Source organism: Lissotriton helveticus, chromosome 4_1 (genome assembly GCF_964261635.1).
Source record: "Lissotriton helveticus chromosome 4_1, aLisHel1.1, whole genome shotgun sequence".
In the NCBI taxonomy this organism is placed as follows: Eukaryota; Metazoa; Chordata; class Amphibia; order Caudata; family Salamandridae; genus Lissotriton; species Lissotriton helveticus.
This window is the reverse complement of record NC_136063.1, coordinates 1,618,947,495-1,618,964,783: the sequence shown is the minus strand read 5'-3', so window position 1 is coordinate 1,618,964,783 and position 17,289 is coordinate 1,618,947,495. Positions and strand designations below refer to the sequence as shown.

At 45.3% G+C, this 17,289-nt stretch overlaps 1 protein-coding gene across 5 annotated transcripts in view; it reads right to left on the bottom strand.

The window, feature by feature from the left end:
* NT5C3A (5'-nucleotidase, cytosolic IIIA) overlaps window positions 1-17,289 on the bottom strand; it is a 373,159-nt gene that overhangs the window by 248,353 nt on the left and 107,517 nt on the right. The window contains exons 1-2 of one of the 5 annotated variants that reach the window (XM_078688238.1): window positions 3,451-3,550; window positions 2,915-3,024 (exon numbers count right to left, since the gene is read on the bottom strand). The exons of 2 other annotated variants lie outside the window; for them this stretch is intronic. In XM_078688238.1, coding sequence (XP_078544364.1) covers window positions 2,915-3,019 — 105 coding nt within the window. In that variant the 5' untranslated portion in view covers window positions 3,020-3,024; window positions 3,451-3,550. Of the gene's footprint in view, window positions 1-2,914; window positions 3,025-3,450; window positions 3,551-17,289 lie in introns of those variants that run through there. 2 more of the 5 variants (XM_078688240.1, XM_078688241.1) reach the window with 2 other exon arrangements.

The following is a 17,289-nucleotide window of genomic DNA, read 5'->3' as shown; positions in this document are numbered from 1 at the left end:
CATAGTACAGGTCTTCCTGTTGGGTCTTTGGTGCCAACAAAAACTATACCTAAATTAATGAGCAAAGCAGGTATGCCCATGGCTTGTGGTGGAAGCTAAGACTGAGTTGAACAAGACTGTCTTATAGTCAATTAGTATTTTTATTTAGAGTCATTTATTTCTAATTTAAAGAAATACTAACCAATTTCACAGTCTGCAGTACAAACAGTGTGAGGTAAAAAAAGAAGGCTGAAAAAAGCTGTGCCAAAAATTTTGCCAACTGAAAAACAGAATGAGAAAAGTTCAGGCTACAAAAAATGTTAACTTTACAAAAAAAGTGTGCCTTTTAGGGCAAAGATACGTGTATTAGTAGTAGGCGTAGAAAGGAGCATTTACAGTGAGGCGAGAAGAGAGCAGGAGCCTAGTAAAAGGTTTTTAAGATTCAGGGAAGAATGCTAATAAAGGGTAGTAAGGGGTTGGTAGGGTTCAGGGATTGGTAGACTCAAGGGATAGTAAGTTATTTTAAACTAAGGAAACAGTAGCATTTTGATGTGGTTTGTTAGTTATGGGGTTAAGGGATGCCCAGTGTAAAAGCACTGCTAGGGGCTTTTAGGGTTCAGAGAAGGGGAAGGTTAAGCTTCTTCCTCAATATTTGGAATCTCTCCAAGCTCATCTAAAATATTTGGGGTAAATGTCAGAACTTAAAAAACGCAAATGTCAAAAGCTTTTCTAGGATTTGAATTAGTGGTTCGGATTAACGCTGACAGAATCTCATACGACTCCTTGGATTAGACATTTGACTTGTTTTGGAACCCTGCATTCCCATACTTTGCAAATGTTCTGAGCACGCATTCAACATCGTGACCAGGGAGACCCTTTGGAAACTCCTCCACCACTACACTGTGCCACATACACATGCATTAATCATCAAGGACTCTCATGAGGGAATCGCCTGCAAGATGGTCCAAGGAGGACAACTTAAGGAAGCCTTCAAAGTGAAGACCAGAGTCCACCCTGGTTGTTTACTCTTGCTTTTTCTCTTCCTGCTGGCCACAGACTGTATCGTGAAGACATGCACAGCAAGGAAAAGAAATGGGATCTAATGTACACCTTGGATGCAGCTCGATGACCTGGACTTTTCAGAAGACCTTACCCTACTCTCCCATACCCATCTTCCGATGCAAGATAAGACCGACGAAGTGGCAGACACATGAGCACAACTTGGCTTGGACATCCACAGGGCAAAAAACAAGATCCTGAAGGCTAACGTGGCCAGTACAACAACTAGACTGTACCTATGCATAATATTGCGTAGAAACTGATTTTAGGAATAAAGTTTAGGTATGTGAGGCTCTCTTATATCAACACATCTTGCAAGAAATAAACTTAACAAAATCCCGCTCTAGGTGAACATTACTCAGCAAAGCGTATGGTGTTACTACTTTGAAGAGAGTACTTGAAGAGAAAAGAACATATTCATTGACAAGTAACATCAGTTATTGGCATCAGCAATTAGTTCTTCGCTAGATTCTGTATGCACCACTATTATTCCTACTGTCTAGGAATACCTCAAAATAATGTTTATGTGGGAGAATGTCTGAATCTGAGGCATGGGTTGGACACGTTGCATTATTTAGGAACCTGTTCATAGTAGGGTGTAGTTATGAGCGCTGCCAGGCATTATGTTTAAGTGTACAGGTCCTTTATCCTTCTACTGGGCAGCACTCGTATTCTGACACAGACTTTTCTGATTGACTCTTGAAGAAAACAAGCATGATTAACTGAGTCTCTTGCTCTTTAGTAGTTTGTCTTAAACACTAAATTCAAAGTAAAATGTTCTCCACGACGGGTCATTTCAGAGAAAAAATGTATTCCCCCTAAGCAACAACTCGTTTAAAACATGCACTCTACTATGGAGTGTAAATCTGGGGTTTATAGGGTCCTTAAATTGCTACAGAATCTATCATTCTTTGAAAACATGCTGCATAGCTGCAATTTGAGTCTGTTACCAGACATTTTAGTGGCCCTTTAAAGGATAAGAAATTTGTAGAAAGGAGGTCCTTGTGAGGTGGTAACCTGCTGCACATTTGATTTGTCTGAATCTTAAAGTAACTTTATTTTATAAATGTATTTGTAAATTGTGGCATTATCGACTAGTGGTGACTTTGCTAGATCCAACCAGATCCCAACCTAGAATAACTGATTGCTACTTCCTCCCCATTCCCTAAATTAATCTAAATCTGTTTCTGCAGCTCCTTTTGATCATTGCTGTGTTGCTCTCCAGCTAAGTTTCCACTACGAAATTAGCAATATGCACAAATGCAGATGAGTATAATTTTCATATGAATCACACTCTTAGCTGTTAGTGCATGCAAAAGAGATTCAGACGGAAAAGATTGGAGGCCAGAGTTCTCCACTGTTTTACCAGTTACCCACATTTGGCCCATGTGCTCCAAGCCTCCGTAGGTAAATTTGTCTCGAGGTTACGTCAGACAGCACCATAATAGTTTGTGAAATATGTTAAGCATCATATATTACAGAAAGCCTCTGGGCTGAATTCCCTACAAGTCTACATGTTGTCCCCTGGTTTCCTTCCCATGCTTCCTACTCTACGGCCGAACTTAAACAGTTGCCTGGCTGCACCAGTCCTACACAGAAACAATTAATTGAATTAAAAAGAAATGCCATGGGGCATTATGTTAAGGAGAGAGCAGTTGAAGCTATGCTCTCCCTATATCCCATGAATGTACAGACCAATATGCACATTCATAGCACAATACTGATAACATTTTCAAATGTTGGTAGGTTCAATTTTGGGGGAATTAGTGTCACTGCCTGACTGAAGCTGCTACGGCATAGTTTTCAATGCAGACTAGAAAGCCACAATATTCCTGGTCCACAGCTGAGCACTGACACACAAGTTTTGAAGTTGTACCTTTGACTTGGGATCAGGGCAGTCCTGATTCTTCGGTCCTTGACAGTGTTGTCCTAGTGCAACCGCATAGGTGACAAGCAGGGTCCAGAGATGCAAGGCTTGCATGCACACTGCCAACGAAAAGGAAGCACACCTCTTTAACACAATGGGCCTGCCCAACAGTCAAAACAGCACTCCACCCTCTTCACATGATGCTCCTGCGGCCAATCAAGACTACACCTTTCCACCTTAAGGAAGACCCGGTCTACCTAATGATTATTACTATTTAATGTTGTACATTTTTAACCCCCATCAAACAAAAATGTAAGTAAACTAACTGTGTTTAAGGGATACTTTAGTGTTTACGCCTGCCCTTGCCTTTGAAGGGAAAATCATGCTGCGAATGCATCGTTTTAGTTCCGTTTTACTGACAATCGATCAAAATATTAAATCCCTTAAGGGTAAAAGTGCACGTTTTCCTTTCTTTTTCTTTCACCTTAAAATGAATTAATATCTACTCTGACGAGCTTCTGTTAAATTATGGACATTTTACTTACCAAATCAAACGGCTTATGCGAAATGAAAATGAAATCTAGCAAGTGCCTCACACAATGCCACAGCTCTGTAAATATAAACGGACGAGACTCTACTCGCCTGACATTTAACATTCAAGCAGAGCGGGCCATTGTTCTGCAGTCAGGTGATCGCACAGCAGAAGAGTCGACAATCGAAACCGTTGCTAACATCTCACGCTGGTGCATTACTCTAAAGCTTCTGCGAACTTGTAGAATGTACTTTATTGGGCTTCGACACCAACACTTTTAGATTTTAACTGCACCATGAAAAATAGCCAGCATTATATATTAACTGCAGCTTCTCTTGTAAAGATTAGCAGTTCCTGTTCTGACCTATTATGCGAAAAACAAGCCCAGTTGGCTGCTTGTTGTGACGGCGCAAGCCGTGTTTACATCGACGCTCATACTTACGGGGATGCGCCGAAGCAGCTGCGCCGGGAAGCGAGAGGAAAGAAAATTGTGCTCGTCTGGGGAGGGTTTATATAGCACCAGATGCCGGCGGCTCAGGGCGTTCCCAAATATAGCCTGCGTAAAGCCCTCTGCAAAACCCAAAGGGCGCTGGCGCCCTGCACCCGGCAAGGGGGGGGCAAAACCCAAAGGGCGCTGGCGCCCTGCACTCGGCAAGGGGGGTAAAACCCAAAGGACGCTGGCGCCCTCCACCCGGCAAGGGCGCGCGTATTTTGTCCCACATCCAGAGCAAGGCCCCCCTCAACCAGCAGCACAAAACCTTCGACCCGCCCGCGGTCCCGAGACGTCGCCCATAATGAGAATACATGATGCTTTGCTGAAGAGCCACTGAGATTGACACGTATATCGGCGGGTCACTGACAGAAAGGAAACCCTTCATATCGAGAACAGAGTCGCGTGGTAGATGGACAGATATGGAAACTTAAGAAACTCAGCAAACACAAATGGACCCGGATGCCATGTTGGCACTATAGTGCATAACTAATGTGCAAAGTGAATTGTATACTTTTTAAGATGCGGTAAACAACCAGCGATCGCCTCGTGTGCGCAGATAGCCCAAACGTCTAGCAGGCATAAATAAGGCTTTTCGGTATAAGTACCCCATTGGCTTCATGCATGGATAATCATGTGTTTACAATTATGTGAACTTCTAAACACAAGGAAGATGTTTCATACGATATGCTGCACGTGGGACTGGTGGAGCCGCCCTAGAGAATCATCATCATCATAGAGAAGGCAGCAACACGGTCAGAAGACATCCAACATGATAACATGGACATGTAAAGGGGTACAGAATATCCCTTTGCCTGGAGTGCGAACAATCCCTTGACCAAGGTGCAAACTATCGTCATCTCTCATCTGGCCAGAAAGAAATCATTTAGAAAGTTAAGGTGATAGTTGTACACTAATTTATAGCTCATAAATTTGCCAGTGGGGCAGGGGCAAGATGACTACAGGGAAGGAATTACTCTCCAACAGGGAAGGAATTATTTTGCACAATATGCATTCAAAGGTGCTCAAATTTTAGTAACTCCCACTGCTTTGCATTTTTTAATGCCCTTACACCCCCCCACCTCATACCACCCAAGCGCCATCTCAATTGTTTTCTGGTCCTACGTAAAGAGTACATAGACAGTCTTAGAACTGGCTTCCACAACCACAAAATTCAACTGTTGCCATGGGTGAGTCTTGCATGAAGGTACAAGAGCTTCTGTTTGATGGAGGATTCTTTTAAATACCCAGAGGAGAGGCATTCCAAGAACATTTTGGGTTATGGTTAAGGAAAGGAAAAGATTAAGTTCAAATCAGAGTGGAGTAAATTTGATATCAGAAAAAAAATTACTGAGTGTAACTCCATCTTCCTAATGTAAAAATCAATTACCACTCGTGATCACCCCACAACCAGGCGACACAACATAAAACCGACTTTTTAATGATGGTCCTCATGAGTGAGAAAAGACTGGTGATGCATCTACTTCATTTCTTTTACTCCTTACCCCACAACTTGGGGTGACAAATTAACGAATAGCAGGATTGTGACCACCTAGACGTGGCACCCTTTGGATAAAAAGTTAAAAACTGCTTAGCCATATTGAATATATACGCTCCAGCCAATGTTGTATTTTCAGAATATGTGTGAAGATGCCTGGAGTATAGAATTTATGCATCACACAATGACACTTTCAAGTATGGCTCGACCATCTTTCTTCTTGTTTTGCAACCGAAAACAAAATAATGTTTTTACTAATGAACATAATAATAAACGCACACACCTCCTTACTTTTTGACTTATTAAAAAAGTTAATTCAAGGTAGAATTCTTATTCCTAACAATGCATAGGATTTCGTTTAACTTTTGTACACTAGGATAAATTGCTTTTAAGGGAATGCAGTAATAATTGCATAATATTAAGTTAATTCTTAAATTAAACGTTCTAATTTTTATGCTGAGATGAGCGAAAAAAAGAATCTCTCACTGCCCAATCATCCGAGGACGCCAAATAGGAAGAGGTAAAGAGATCGTAAAGATGTCTCAATCTGTCGTCTGTATATATAGGATACAAGAGAATTCTAACAAAAAAACGAAATCATGCAGTTTTGTAAATAGGATACATTTCTTGGAGACTTTAAAGTTAATCGAGTGATTTTTCCCAGTATATGTAACGCCGCAAAAGCGAAGCAGAAGCCTATAGTTATAAAGAGGAAGACAAACGGACACTAAACATTGCTGATGTTGTGAGGATTGAAAAAGGTGTGTAGCCCTAAATGGTAAATATGAGCCTGTTTCAAAATGTTTTAAATTTGACAATTTGGAGTAGGAGGGAACTGAGGCATAGGGAGATTTAAGGTCTGTATTTTTCATTTTAATTTAATAAGTATCCCGAGCAAGGAGATTTGTAGCATTTCATAGTAAATGCGGGTTCTGTTCCTTTTCACCTAGTTACCTTTGGCTCCCAATGTCATATCTCATGGAGAAGACCACAGACAATACGAAGTCTGAGTCACAAACGTTTGGAAGTTCCAGTAGTGTCTAGGTATGCTTAAGAGCTACAGCTATTTCTAAACTCTGGCCCTATTCACAAAAAACGAAAATCGAGAATATCCAATAGCATTGCTGATAATTTCTTCCCTTTTACCCTCTGAAATATGGCAGCGCTCTAGGCTCTTGCCCAAACGCTCAGCACCATATAAGCCTCAGTTGTCAAGGCATAAGTTTAAAACGGAGTGCGAGAAAACCATACAAATGTATGTGGACACATACAAAATTAATCCTCTATGAATGTCCATATGAGTTGTATTCACCTCCAACTTCACGCTCCCCATAATTTCGTGCACTTAACAGAACTTCCACAGACTAAACTAATAGCACCAATTCCGAAATCTTGATTTTGGGATTCCACACGAAGTATTACTTCTCTCTGGAAAGGTTTTGTGAATCAGATCCATATTTTGTACTGTGCATGTTATAAGCAAGTAACATAAGAAGACTTTCAGAAATGCCAGTGATCCGAGGAAGACAGGCGAGTATAATTCAGGGAGCTAGGATGTAATTGCACCCAATCAGGAAGGTGTTGGGTGAAAATCAGCTTAGGAGACCATATGAGGAGAAGTGTGGCTCACTGGTTAGAGGCGGCAGACCCGTAAGCAGAGAACGGCCCGGGACCAGGGTTCGATTCCCGACGCGGCAGGGTCGTGGACCAGGGTCAGCGGACTCGATAATTCTCGCCTCGGTGCCTACTCTAGTCAGAAACCACACTCGGCAACTCTGGGCATCAGCTTGCCTCATCTTCACAACGGCCCCCCAGACCGCCGGGGATGCTTGGTCGCACCTTAGAGATACCCATCAGGGACCATCTCTCAGGGTGAGCCAGGACGGGTTCCCCAGCGGTCGAAGCGTGGAGATACTCCTCCGGGAGTCGATTCCTAGCGCTATATAAACCCACAATTAAATTAAATTAAATATCTCCCTCATTTTCACAATGACCCCGGTTGTGTGGAAGGGTAAAATTCTCTCTACCATTATGAAAGTCATCAGTTGTTCAACACCAGTTCTCATTCTGGGATGTGTGGGCCGAGTTTAAGTGGGGGGGAGGACAGAACCTAAAATGGTTTCAATCTTTGTGTCCAGCGTGAGGTAGAAAACAACCACTGCAAGAAAACATAAGTGAGAAGAAAAATATATCCAAACTAAATATACAGAAGGAAAATACATAAATATGGATGATAAAAAAATTAAAAAGACATGCAATATTGGATCACGTAAAAATACTATGAATCCAGAGACAAAAATCCTAACGAATTACTGACATATAAATACTAGCAGAACTAAATGTGCTAACAGCTGGCTGGTGATCGACTGCCAACCCCTCTTCCTTCCCCATCCTATTTGCACTTTGCGATTATTTGCACATAATAATTACGTAACCATAAACACATTGAGGTCTGATAAACCAAATCAGAGGGCATCTAGGGCTAAGCCCTGTGCATACGTTACAGAAGGCAAAGCCGTCGTGGCTGTAACAGGATGACCTTGAATAACAACCTTGCTTTGGATGGCAGACCCTCCACTATAACTGCAGTCAGCTGCAGCTCCATCAGAATTAAAAACAGGTGGGAGCTTTCGTTTTACATTTCAGAATATGGAAAGCCCCATATCACCAAGCTTGCGCAAGCTCCAGGCATATTTCAATGCCATGTTCCATTTAACCTCTAAAGTGCCTCGAAAGAAGCAGGTAACTAGTCTCCAATACCTATACATATTTAGTTGCAGTTTCCTACACAGAAGAATAGGGTATTATGGTCAGAGCACTTGCTCAGTGCAGCAAGCACAACGTATAGCGTCAAACACTTTTAAACAATAGAATATAAACAAGTACCTTGAAAGAACCCGCACATTTTTTTCAATTTTGCTAGTTCAGAGGAGGCGTGGATTGGTGCTGAACGTAAAGGCCGCCTAACGAGAGAGCTCCGCTGGGCAACAGGCCCGCAATCCAACATCCGCAGCCCTATCCGATCCCCACAGCTATGGAAGCGCACGCACTGAAAGCCATAATGGTGGTAATCAATCGGAGCTGAATACTGGGCCCCATGGAGGCCGGGAAGACCCCGGACGGGGAGATGGCAGGATCGAGTGGGAGTGCGTCGCAATCTGGCCGTGGCATTTTCAGCGAGGCCCGGCCTGCAGGGGCGAGGGTGCGTAGGTGAGAGTGCCTGCTGCAGACGTGACCAAGGCAGGCGAGGCCAGAACCCTGCCATGGTGGACAAATACCGAAAGGCTAAAATAAGCTCCCTTAACGGCCCCCACGACACACACGAGAAAGCTTGGCTGCAACGGAACGCCAAGAAGGACGACCATATTGGGAGAATTTTTGTAACAGATCGGCCCCTGACAGCACAGTGGACACAGCGAGCCCCATCGTTAAAAGTTGTAACTTGGGGCTGAACTCGGAGGGGAAACTGCTAACTGCGGTGGGGGGATCAGAGTCCCCTCACTTCCTGCGAACAGCTCAAAAAAATAATCCTGTGCAGTCAATGGGGGAGAGCCCTGACATGGCCCAACACGTGGAGACAAACTGAATGAAGACGGAGGGGCCTTCCCCATCCCGAGCGCCCTGGGGACCATAGTAGAGGGGACCTGGCCAAACCAATCCTCGCCTGCTTGGGGGACACGAGAGGAGGAGCAAAATGAAAAAAGCACCTCCGATCTGGTAGGCCCAGTGATCGAGACAAACCCCAGACCGGCACTAGACAAGGGGACTGCCTGGGAGCAAGCACCACCCGGGTTGTAGAAAGGCTAGCAACCAGGAGAAGGCTGGAACCGGGAGTCTGTCTGGCCGGCCAAATGAGCTCATAGGGGCGGTCCCCGGGCGATTAGAATTTGTTAATACCAGTTTGGAGGTGAAACCATGAAACACCGGCCCCCCGGCACAGTGAGTGGGCCCCAAGCAGTGACGGTGGGAAACAGCAGGGAGTCCCGCCAGAGGAACGTCTCTGGAGAGGGGGCTGGAACATAATCGTGCCCAGTTACAGAGCGGAGACTGGATGTAACCAACCACCCCTTCCTCCTCCACGAAGGTTCTCTCGGCATAGAATACATTTCAGGGGAGAAGATGAAGCCCAAAGGGAACATACCGCCACAATCTAACAAGATGGACAAGTACACGGTCCCAACAAGAAGAGGGCACCAGGTCTACCAGTCCAGCGACCTCAGAAGAGCCCTCCATGGGTGCAATAATTGTGGCGATTCAAATCCTCCAGTCGTCCCTAGCACCTAAAATAGACTCTGCAACTACGGAAGTGGGTCTCCGAGCAGATTTCCAAAAGATGACGGAAAAAGTACATATAGCAGAGGCAGATATCAGTGAGCTCCAGTCCTCGTCGAAATTGCTGGAAGAGCAAGCGCGTAAGTTAGCAAAACGACAGGAAGCGTTGGAAGCAAGAGTTGAGGACCAAGAAAGGATATCCAGGCGAAACAACCTAGGGATAGTGGGAGTCCCTGAGGGAACAGAAGCCCAATGTGTAGACCTCTTTGTAGAAGACTTGATTATAAAACACCTAAACCCAAATGCCTGTCTAAGTTCTTTTTAGCTGAAAGGGCCCACATGGCCCCAGTCCCACGTCCAAGACTGGGGGCCCCCGCCATGCACCATCATAGTGCGGATGCGGAACTTCAGAGACTGGGATGTTCTACTGCAGGTTGCCCGGTTACAGGGAGATCTTAAACACAAGAACTCTATAATCCGTTTTTTTCCCGATTTTACCTAAAAGGTCCAGAAACGAAGGAGGAGCTCCGAAGAGGTCAAGAAGACCCTCAGGGAGAGAGACATCAAATACATGATGTTCCCAGCCAAACAAAAGAATCATAGCAAAAGGAAAATCCTGGTACCTTATTTTCTCCGGTGAGGTGAAGGAGTGGCTGGAGGGGTGGCACACAAAGGGGCCAAAGCAGCTGAGGACCTACCCACATGCCTCAACCGACGGAGACTCCCAGGCAAGTGATAACGACATTCGGAACAGGGAGCGACCTCTGACCAAGTTCTAGGCTGGTGGGAGTGGGGGGGGGGGGGGGAGGGGAGTTGGCCAACACTGGAAGCCCTGCAATCCAACACAGACAGGCCTAGCAAGATGACAAAGAAACGACCTGAGGGTAACCATAAGAAGGAGTAAGAGATGCAGACAGGACGGTGAGCCCGCTGTGACAGGTGGGAGCATAAGGACAACTGATTGAAGTACCGGTCCCAGTTCAACTGTCAGAGTGCATAACAAGGATTGGTTTGGGGGAGGTGGAGAAGGGAAGGGGCGAAATGTGAGAAGTGAGGATGCCTTAAACAAGGGGCATGAAGAACTTGCGAGCCAGGTAGGCACACGGAGCAGTTGCACACGGGCAGCCAAACCCCACCCCCTAAGATGGTTAAGTTGCATTATGGGCGACAGGCGCTCTGCAAATTGGGGTTGTGGGAAGTTCAAGTCCCACAGCGCAGGGTGGCAGGGAGGGGGGCGTTAAGGGTGTTACGGTTGTATTAGTTAGCTCACAAGCAGTTGAACAGGGCACAGAGTCAGAGGACGAGACACACAACAGGGGAAGGGCGGTGTCATTCCTGGGAGAGCACACAAACATCCAACCTGATCAAGCACGAAGGGGAATGAATATCAAAGAAGATAATGCAGGAGCAGCACAAGCTTAAAATTATGTACTGGAACGTAAACTGCCTGCGGTCCAAAATAAAGCGCACAGTTGTACTCCAATCGATCAGGCGGCACAAACAGGACATGGTTTTCCTGCAGGAAACGCACCTGCAGGGGTATAATTATAAGGCATTGAACAGGTGAGGATATAAACTAATAGCGCACGCAGGCTACATGTCAGGGTTATGGGGAGTGGGAATCCTTCTCAGAACCACTGCAACATATGTCCCGGAGAGGACAAGGAGAGACCCATCGGGTAGATTTGTACAACAGTCTAGGAGATGGGATGGTAGAATGTTGAACCTGGGCTCCGTGTACATCCCACCACCGTTACAGAGTTAGACTAGATCAGCCCTAGGAGTGCAACTTCGAGTTGCCGGTTGGCACACAAATTATTGGAGGTGACATGAAAGATGTGATCTCCGCGTCAGAGAACAGATGGCCATGGGAGGGCAACCACAAACGCAGGACTCCTCTGTGAGGTTTCGTAGAGGCACTGGCAGGGCTCGAAAAATCCCCAAAATGGTACTAGTCCTGCAGGACTAGTACCTTAAAAAATGTCCTCGACCTAACTGAAACCTACTTGACCTCCGTCTCTGAAAGCGGAGCAAATGTGACAAGATAACAAGATTTAAAGGCATCTTTATGAGCAATACAAAAGCCTTTAAATCTTGTTATCTTGTCACATTTGTTCTATTTTCACAGACAAAGGACAAAAGTTGGTTTGTATTCCTACGCGCCAGAAAGGGCGTGTAGGACCTAAAAACAGCTCGACCTTGTTAAATTTAGCTCGACTATGCGAGCGGTCGAGTGGAATTTTCGAGCCCTGGGCACTGGGATGGGCAGACCTTTGGATAGCCATAGGAGGCAACGCCAATACCCACACCAGTCGGCGAGACATGGGAGTTTGTCAAAAATAGACTATCTGTTCACCCTAGGTCATGAAGTGAGATGCTTCCGAGATACACAACACTTAGTGAGAGGTATTTCGGATCACTCCTGGCTCAAGGGGCTGACGGCAAGGAGCGTCCTGCTGCCCAGACTTGACATCTAATAGACAGGGAATTTGTGGAACAGCTACAGGAGGGCACAGAGTTATTTTCAGCAAAATGAGGGATCGGTGGAATCAAGCTGTGTTCTATGGGAGGCATACAAAACGGTTATAAGAGGGCAATATCAAGCCTTGGCAGGGATTAAAAAGAAGGTGGACAGACAAAAATATCAGGAGGTTGAGCAAAAGATAGCAACCCTGGAATCAGAGTTGGTGGGCAGGGACGATCACAATGGGGTCCTAACACACCAACTGCGAATGGCACAACGGGAACTATGGGAGGTAGCGGAGGGTACAGCACTGTCAATCCACATGGGATATACGAAGTGGGAGACAAGGACACGAAGCTTAGAGCTTGGCTTAAGAAAACAGACAGTGAGAGAAGCTCGGTGGTGGAAATCCTAGACTGCGAGGGGGTGAGGCACACAGGAGACGAGAAAATACCCGCAGTATTTGCAGACTGCTACGAGGAGGTATACCACCCCAGGTCTAATAGGTCTAGCGCAGACTGTACAGAACTTCTATCAACAATGAACCTAAGCACTTTAACTAAAGAGGGCTCAGAGATGCTAAAACAGCGACATAACAGCAGAGGAAATAGCGGGGGCTCTAGGGAGTCTCCAGTCTGGTAAGGCCTCTGCCCAATTGGTTTGCCACTGGAACTGTTCAAGAAAACTGCCCAAATACTGGCACCCCAACTCCTCAACATGTTCTTAGAGGCGAAGGAGAAGGGGTAATTACCGGAAGACCAAAGAACTGCCACCATAGTGGTAATCTCAAAAAATGGAAAAACACAAGTGGAGTGTACATCCTACTGGCCCATCTCCCTGCTTAATGAAGGAACCCCAAATCCTAGCCAAAGTCCTGGTAAATAGATGAGCAGATGTGCTGGCCTCAGTGATACACCCTGATGTGCCAAAGCGTAGTACATGCTGCAACTTAAGACGGTTATACAGGGTACTCCACCTGATGAAGGAGTACGGGGCATAGGATGGTGCAATCTTGTCCCTCGATGCCCGAATGGCCTTCGATAGTGTGGAGTGGAACTACTTCTTTGCCTTACTAACTCGATTGGGGTTTGGCCCTAACTTTTGCGCTGGGGTCCGTCTACTCTACGAGGCACCAAGAGCCAGGGTGCGGGTAAATGGCTGTGTCTCCCATGTGATAGAACTGCAGAGGGGGACGCAACAGGGATGTCCACTATCTCCCATAATATTTGCTTTAGCACTGGAGGCGTTGGCAACCTGGGTGCGTGGTGATCCGCTCATCCGAGGGATTGCAGTAGACAATAGTTAGGAGGAAAAAATCTCTCTCTATGCAGACGATATCCTGCGTTATGCAAGTAAACCCCGTACCTAGATACGGAGAATTTTGTATATCTTTATTCTCTTTGGAAGCTATGCTCAAATCAATTGGGACAAGTCCCTGATCTTCCCGCTCGCTCCGGGCCACCTATACCTACCAAATCGGTGTGCAGTAGTATTGGGCCGCCCAGCTAGTGGTTGTGAATGAATGGGTGTTTGGGGACTGAACGGAACCTGCATATAGAATGGACCGCCTGGCCATGGGGAGTAGAGATTATCCAACTCTCCTATATGGCAGAAAAGGAAAGAATTGGCTCCCGCTTCACACGTTGGCGGTATTATGAACTTGGAAAGCTGCCAATAGATGCCTGCAATGGGATGGGAAACTTACGGCAGTAACCCCACTATGAGACAGTGACGACCTAGGAGAGATCAAGAAATTGAGAGCATACACGAAATGGCACCCAACAGGGATCGAGAGGTTGAGCGATGTATGGAGGTCGGGCACCCTAGTCACTTTCAAGATGCTACAGACTGAATTCGATCTGGCTCGGACACAAATATTTTGGGGGGAAGGGGTCCCAGACTACTACCCTTTAGAGGATATACTACTGTTGGACCTGATACTTGCTAAGGCAGTCTCCCTGACATATAGAAAGATCATGAACAATATGCCAGACAGCCTTGCCCTGCTTAGAGAGGTCTGGGTGGCAGACCTGGGGCCCCAAGATGATGAAGAGTGGAACAAATGAAATTGCCTATCTTTGAACTCCAATAAAAAATTATGACACAAAAAGAGTGGAACAAAGCACTACAGAGCCTGAGAGAGATAGCGATGAGGGCTAGGTACCGTCTAGTGCAGCTAAGGATACTGCACAGATCCTACCTGTCTAGGACGAGAGTGTTTAAAATGGGTCAGATAGACTAAGCCAATTGGCCCAGGAGATGTGGTAAACGGGACACATTTTACCACACACTTTGGACCTGCCTTGTCATACAAACGCACTGGTCCAAAATAATTGCAATAATGGAGGGAAGTGACAAGCGTGCCAGTACTGCTGAAGGCCAAGTGGATATTGCTGGGAGTGTCAGTAGATGAAAAGTGACCTAACCATGTGAACGCCTGGCTTAAGGTGGCAGCAGCAGTGACGAAGCGCAATCTAGCTAGGCTATGGGGGGCAAGCAGGACTCCAGCAATAAAGGACTGGAAAGAAGATCTAGACTGGAGCCAGCAAGCATGACAGACAATATACCGCTCCCAGGGTTGCCCTCGTAAATTGGGAAAAATATGGGGACAATGGATGCAGTATCGGGGGTACCCAACCAAACTGGTGGGGGGCTGGAAATGTATTTGATGCTTAGTGAGGGGGTAAAGGGGGCTCGAGATTAGCTAGGCAATAACAAGAGTACCACAGAGTCTAAGAGCAAGCCAGAATAGATATTTGAAATGAGATTTCGCCCCTGCGAGTGACCTGTTCGTGGTAATGTGATACGTTGTAACTGTTATGTGTCATGAATCAACTGCCAAATAAAACGAATTTTAAACATTTCTTTTGTTTGCTAGTTCCAACGTAGCCCATGAAATTATTCAATCAATCAGAATTTCAACTCTAAAAACAAACTCACAAAGCAATAAGTACAGGGAGTGTGCGCCTATATAGCACAATGCTCATTGAAGACATCCGGCCCCTACGGTGGGCCCAGTGCACTCAGGAACAGTCTATAGTTCTCATATGATCCACCGAATCAACGAAAACTAGCATGAAGCAACTTTTTTGTGGGCCAGATAAGTACTTTAGGAGGAGGTTGTCTTGCATGGGCCACTATGGGTGCTGTACTCCATCAGATGAGAGTTTGACAGCCAAGATTCATTTCGAAATCAGAAACTACAATTTCTTAAAATGTATCATACATACATCCATTAGCTTGATAACATATTTAACAATATTATTCTGAAACGTATTTACCCTAACAGTCATCAAAATATGGTATTCGTGTCGGAGATCATGTGATTTTTTTGTTCACCTGTCCTATTTTCTACTCTCATTCACCTTTTTTCACAATGTGCCTTACAATACTATCGTGATGGGGGCAATTTAATAAAACATTCACCAACATTTCCTTACCTTCATATATGCAAAAGTCACTAGGTGACTTAAGAGAAGAGGTGTAGGAAATACAGAGAACCTTTTGTTGGGCCGCTACAATTGGTCATCTAGAGGTGGCAATAGCACTAATAGATTGCTTAGTCGAGGTTCTCTTGACCGATTCAGAGTACGCAAAATGTTTTCAGGCTAAGTTACCACATGTTATTAATTAGTCAGGTGGGTCACCTAATGCTACAAGGCAAACAAGACCCGCTCTGGTAGAGTACGCTCACCACCCAGCTAGACATCAACAAGAGGTAGCAGATAGAAGACATGGTGACATTTTACAGAGGTTTACAGGCAATTGAGAACACATTTATTACAGACATAGTGAACAGAGCACCACACCATGTGCCCACTCCAAACATCAATCAACAGGTTATAAACACACTAATGGGGTGTAGCCTAATTCAGTGGGACGAGAGTCCCTTTTGGGCGGCCTGTAAAATGAATCAATTAGTTCCTGCACATCCGCACACCAAGAGGAGCACAAATTTATGATCATGTGCCTTCTGATAGGAATGGCTCCAATGCCACAGCAAAGGGCTATGTTTGCAACCCTATATCTCACAACTCATGACACACCTTCTCAAACCGAACAATAGGAGTTACTTAAGTATGCCAAAAAGGAAAACGGGGCCCATCCAGACATTGATCTTTGTATGAAACTGTTTGAGTGCAGAGATAATTCTAGGCAACAATAAAAGCAAAGCAACCCTCCTCCAGGCCATTGAGCAGGTGATTAGAGTACCTCCTCGACACTAGACAGAGAAAGAAATGACCATAATCGATATCCCAGGTTCCACAGACAATAAGAAGGAACAGAAGAAACATGGCATACGGTTTTATTATATTGGGGTTGTCATCCTGGAAGACTCGTGTCACCAGGTTAGACAGACTTTGAGGGGGAAGAGGACAGAGTCCCGAAGAGAATGCAACAGCTACTTACTGTAACATACTTACTCTACATCTCCAGTGCCACCTATGAGGACCTTCAGCATGAACACAAACCATAGGATGACAACCCCAGTATAATAACACTGTATGCCATGCCCCCTTTACCCAATTTTATTTGCTGACATGCTGCCTACAAAACTTCTAGCAGAGTTCATCTGGGTAAAGATTTATTGCTTCCATGCAAAATGCACCTCACCGATGCCAGATATCCAACTGATGCCACTGTGCCATTCGCTGATGTGCTCTTTACCTCAGGGACACTTTCTTACCAGCCAATATCTCTTGCCTGATATCTTGTATCTGGTTCCTCAGCTCAGCTTCTGCCATGGTCACCGACTGTCCCTCCTGTCACCGCACTATTTCCCCGAGTTTTCTGCAGAAGCCGGAGAGTTTCGCTCACCGATATGTATGATCCTTTCAACTCCCTCTCAAGAAGTCCACTAAATACCGAACTCAGTTCTTTCTAAAGATTCTGAGAAGAAATCCATTCAGGGTCCCCCAGCACCTTGAGTGTGGTCTTTTCTTGCAAATCATTTAGACTCTTAATCTTGGACTTCACAGTCATTTTCTTCATTGCATCAGTTTTAAAGGCTTCCAGATCTCGCACTACTATGGACACACCTCCCAGTTAGCTCTCCATCGTTTGCAGCTTCCTTGATGTCAAGCCATGATCCCGCTCTATCACTGGCACTCTGTTATGCAGACCTTTT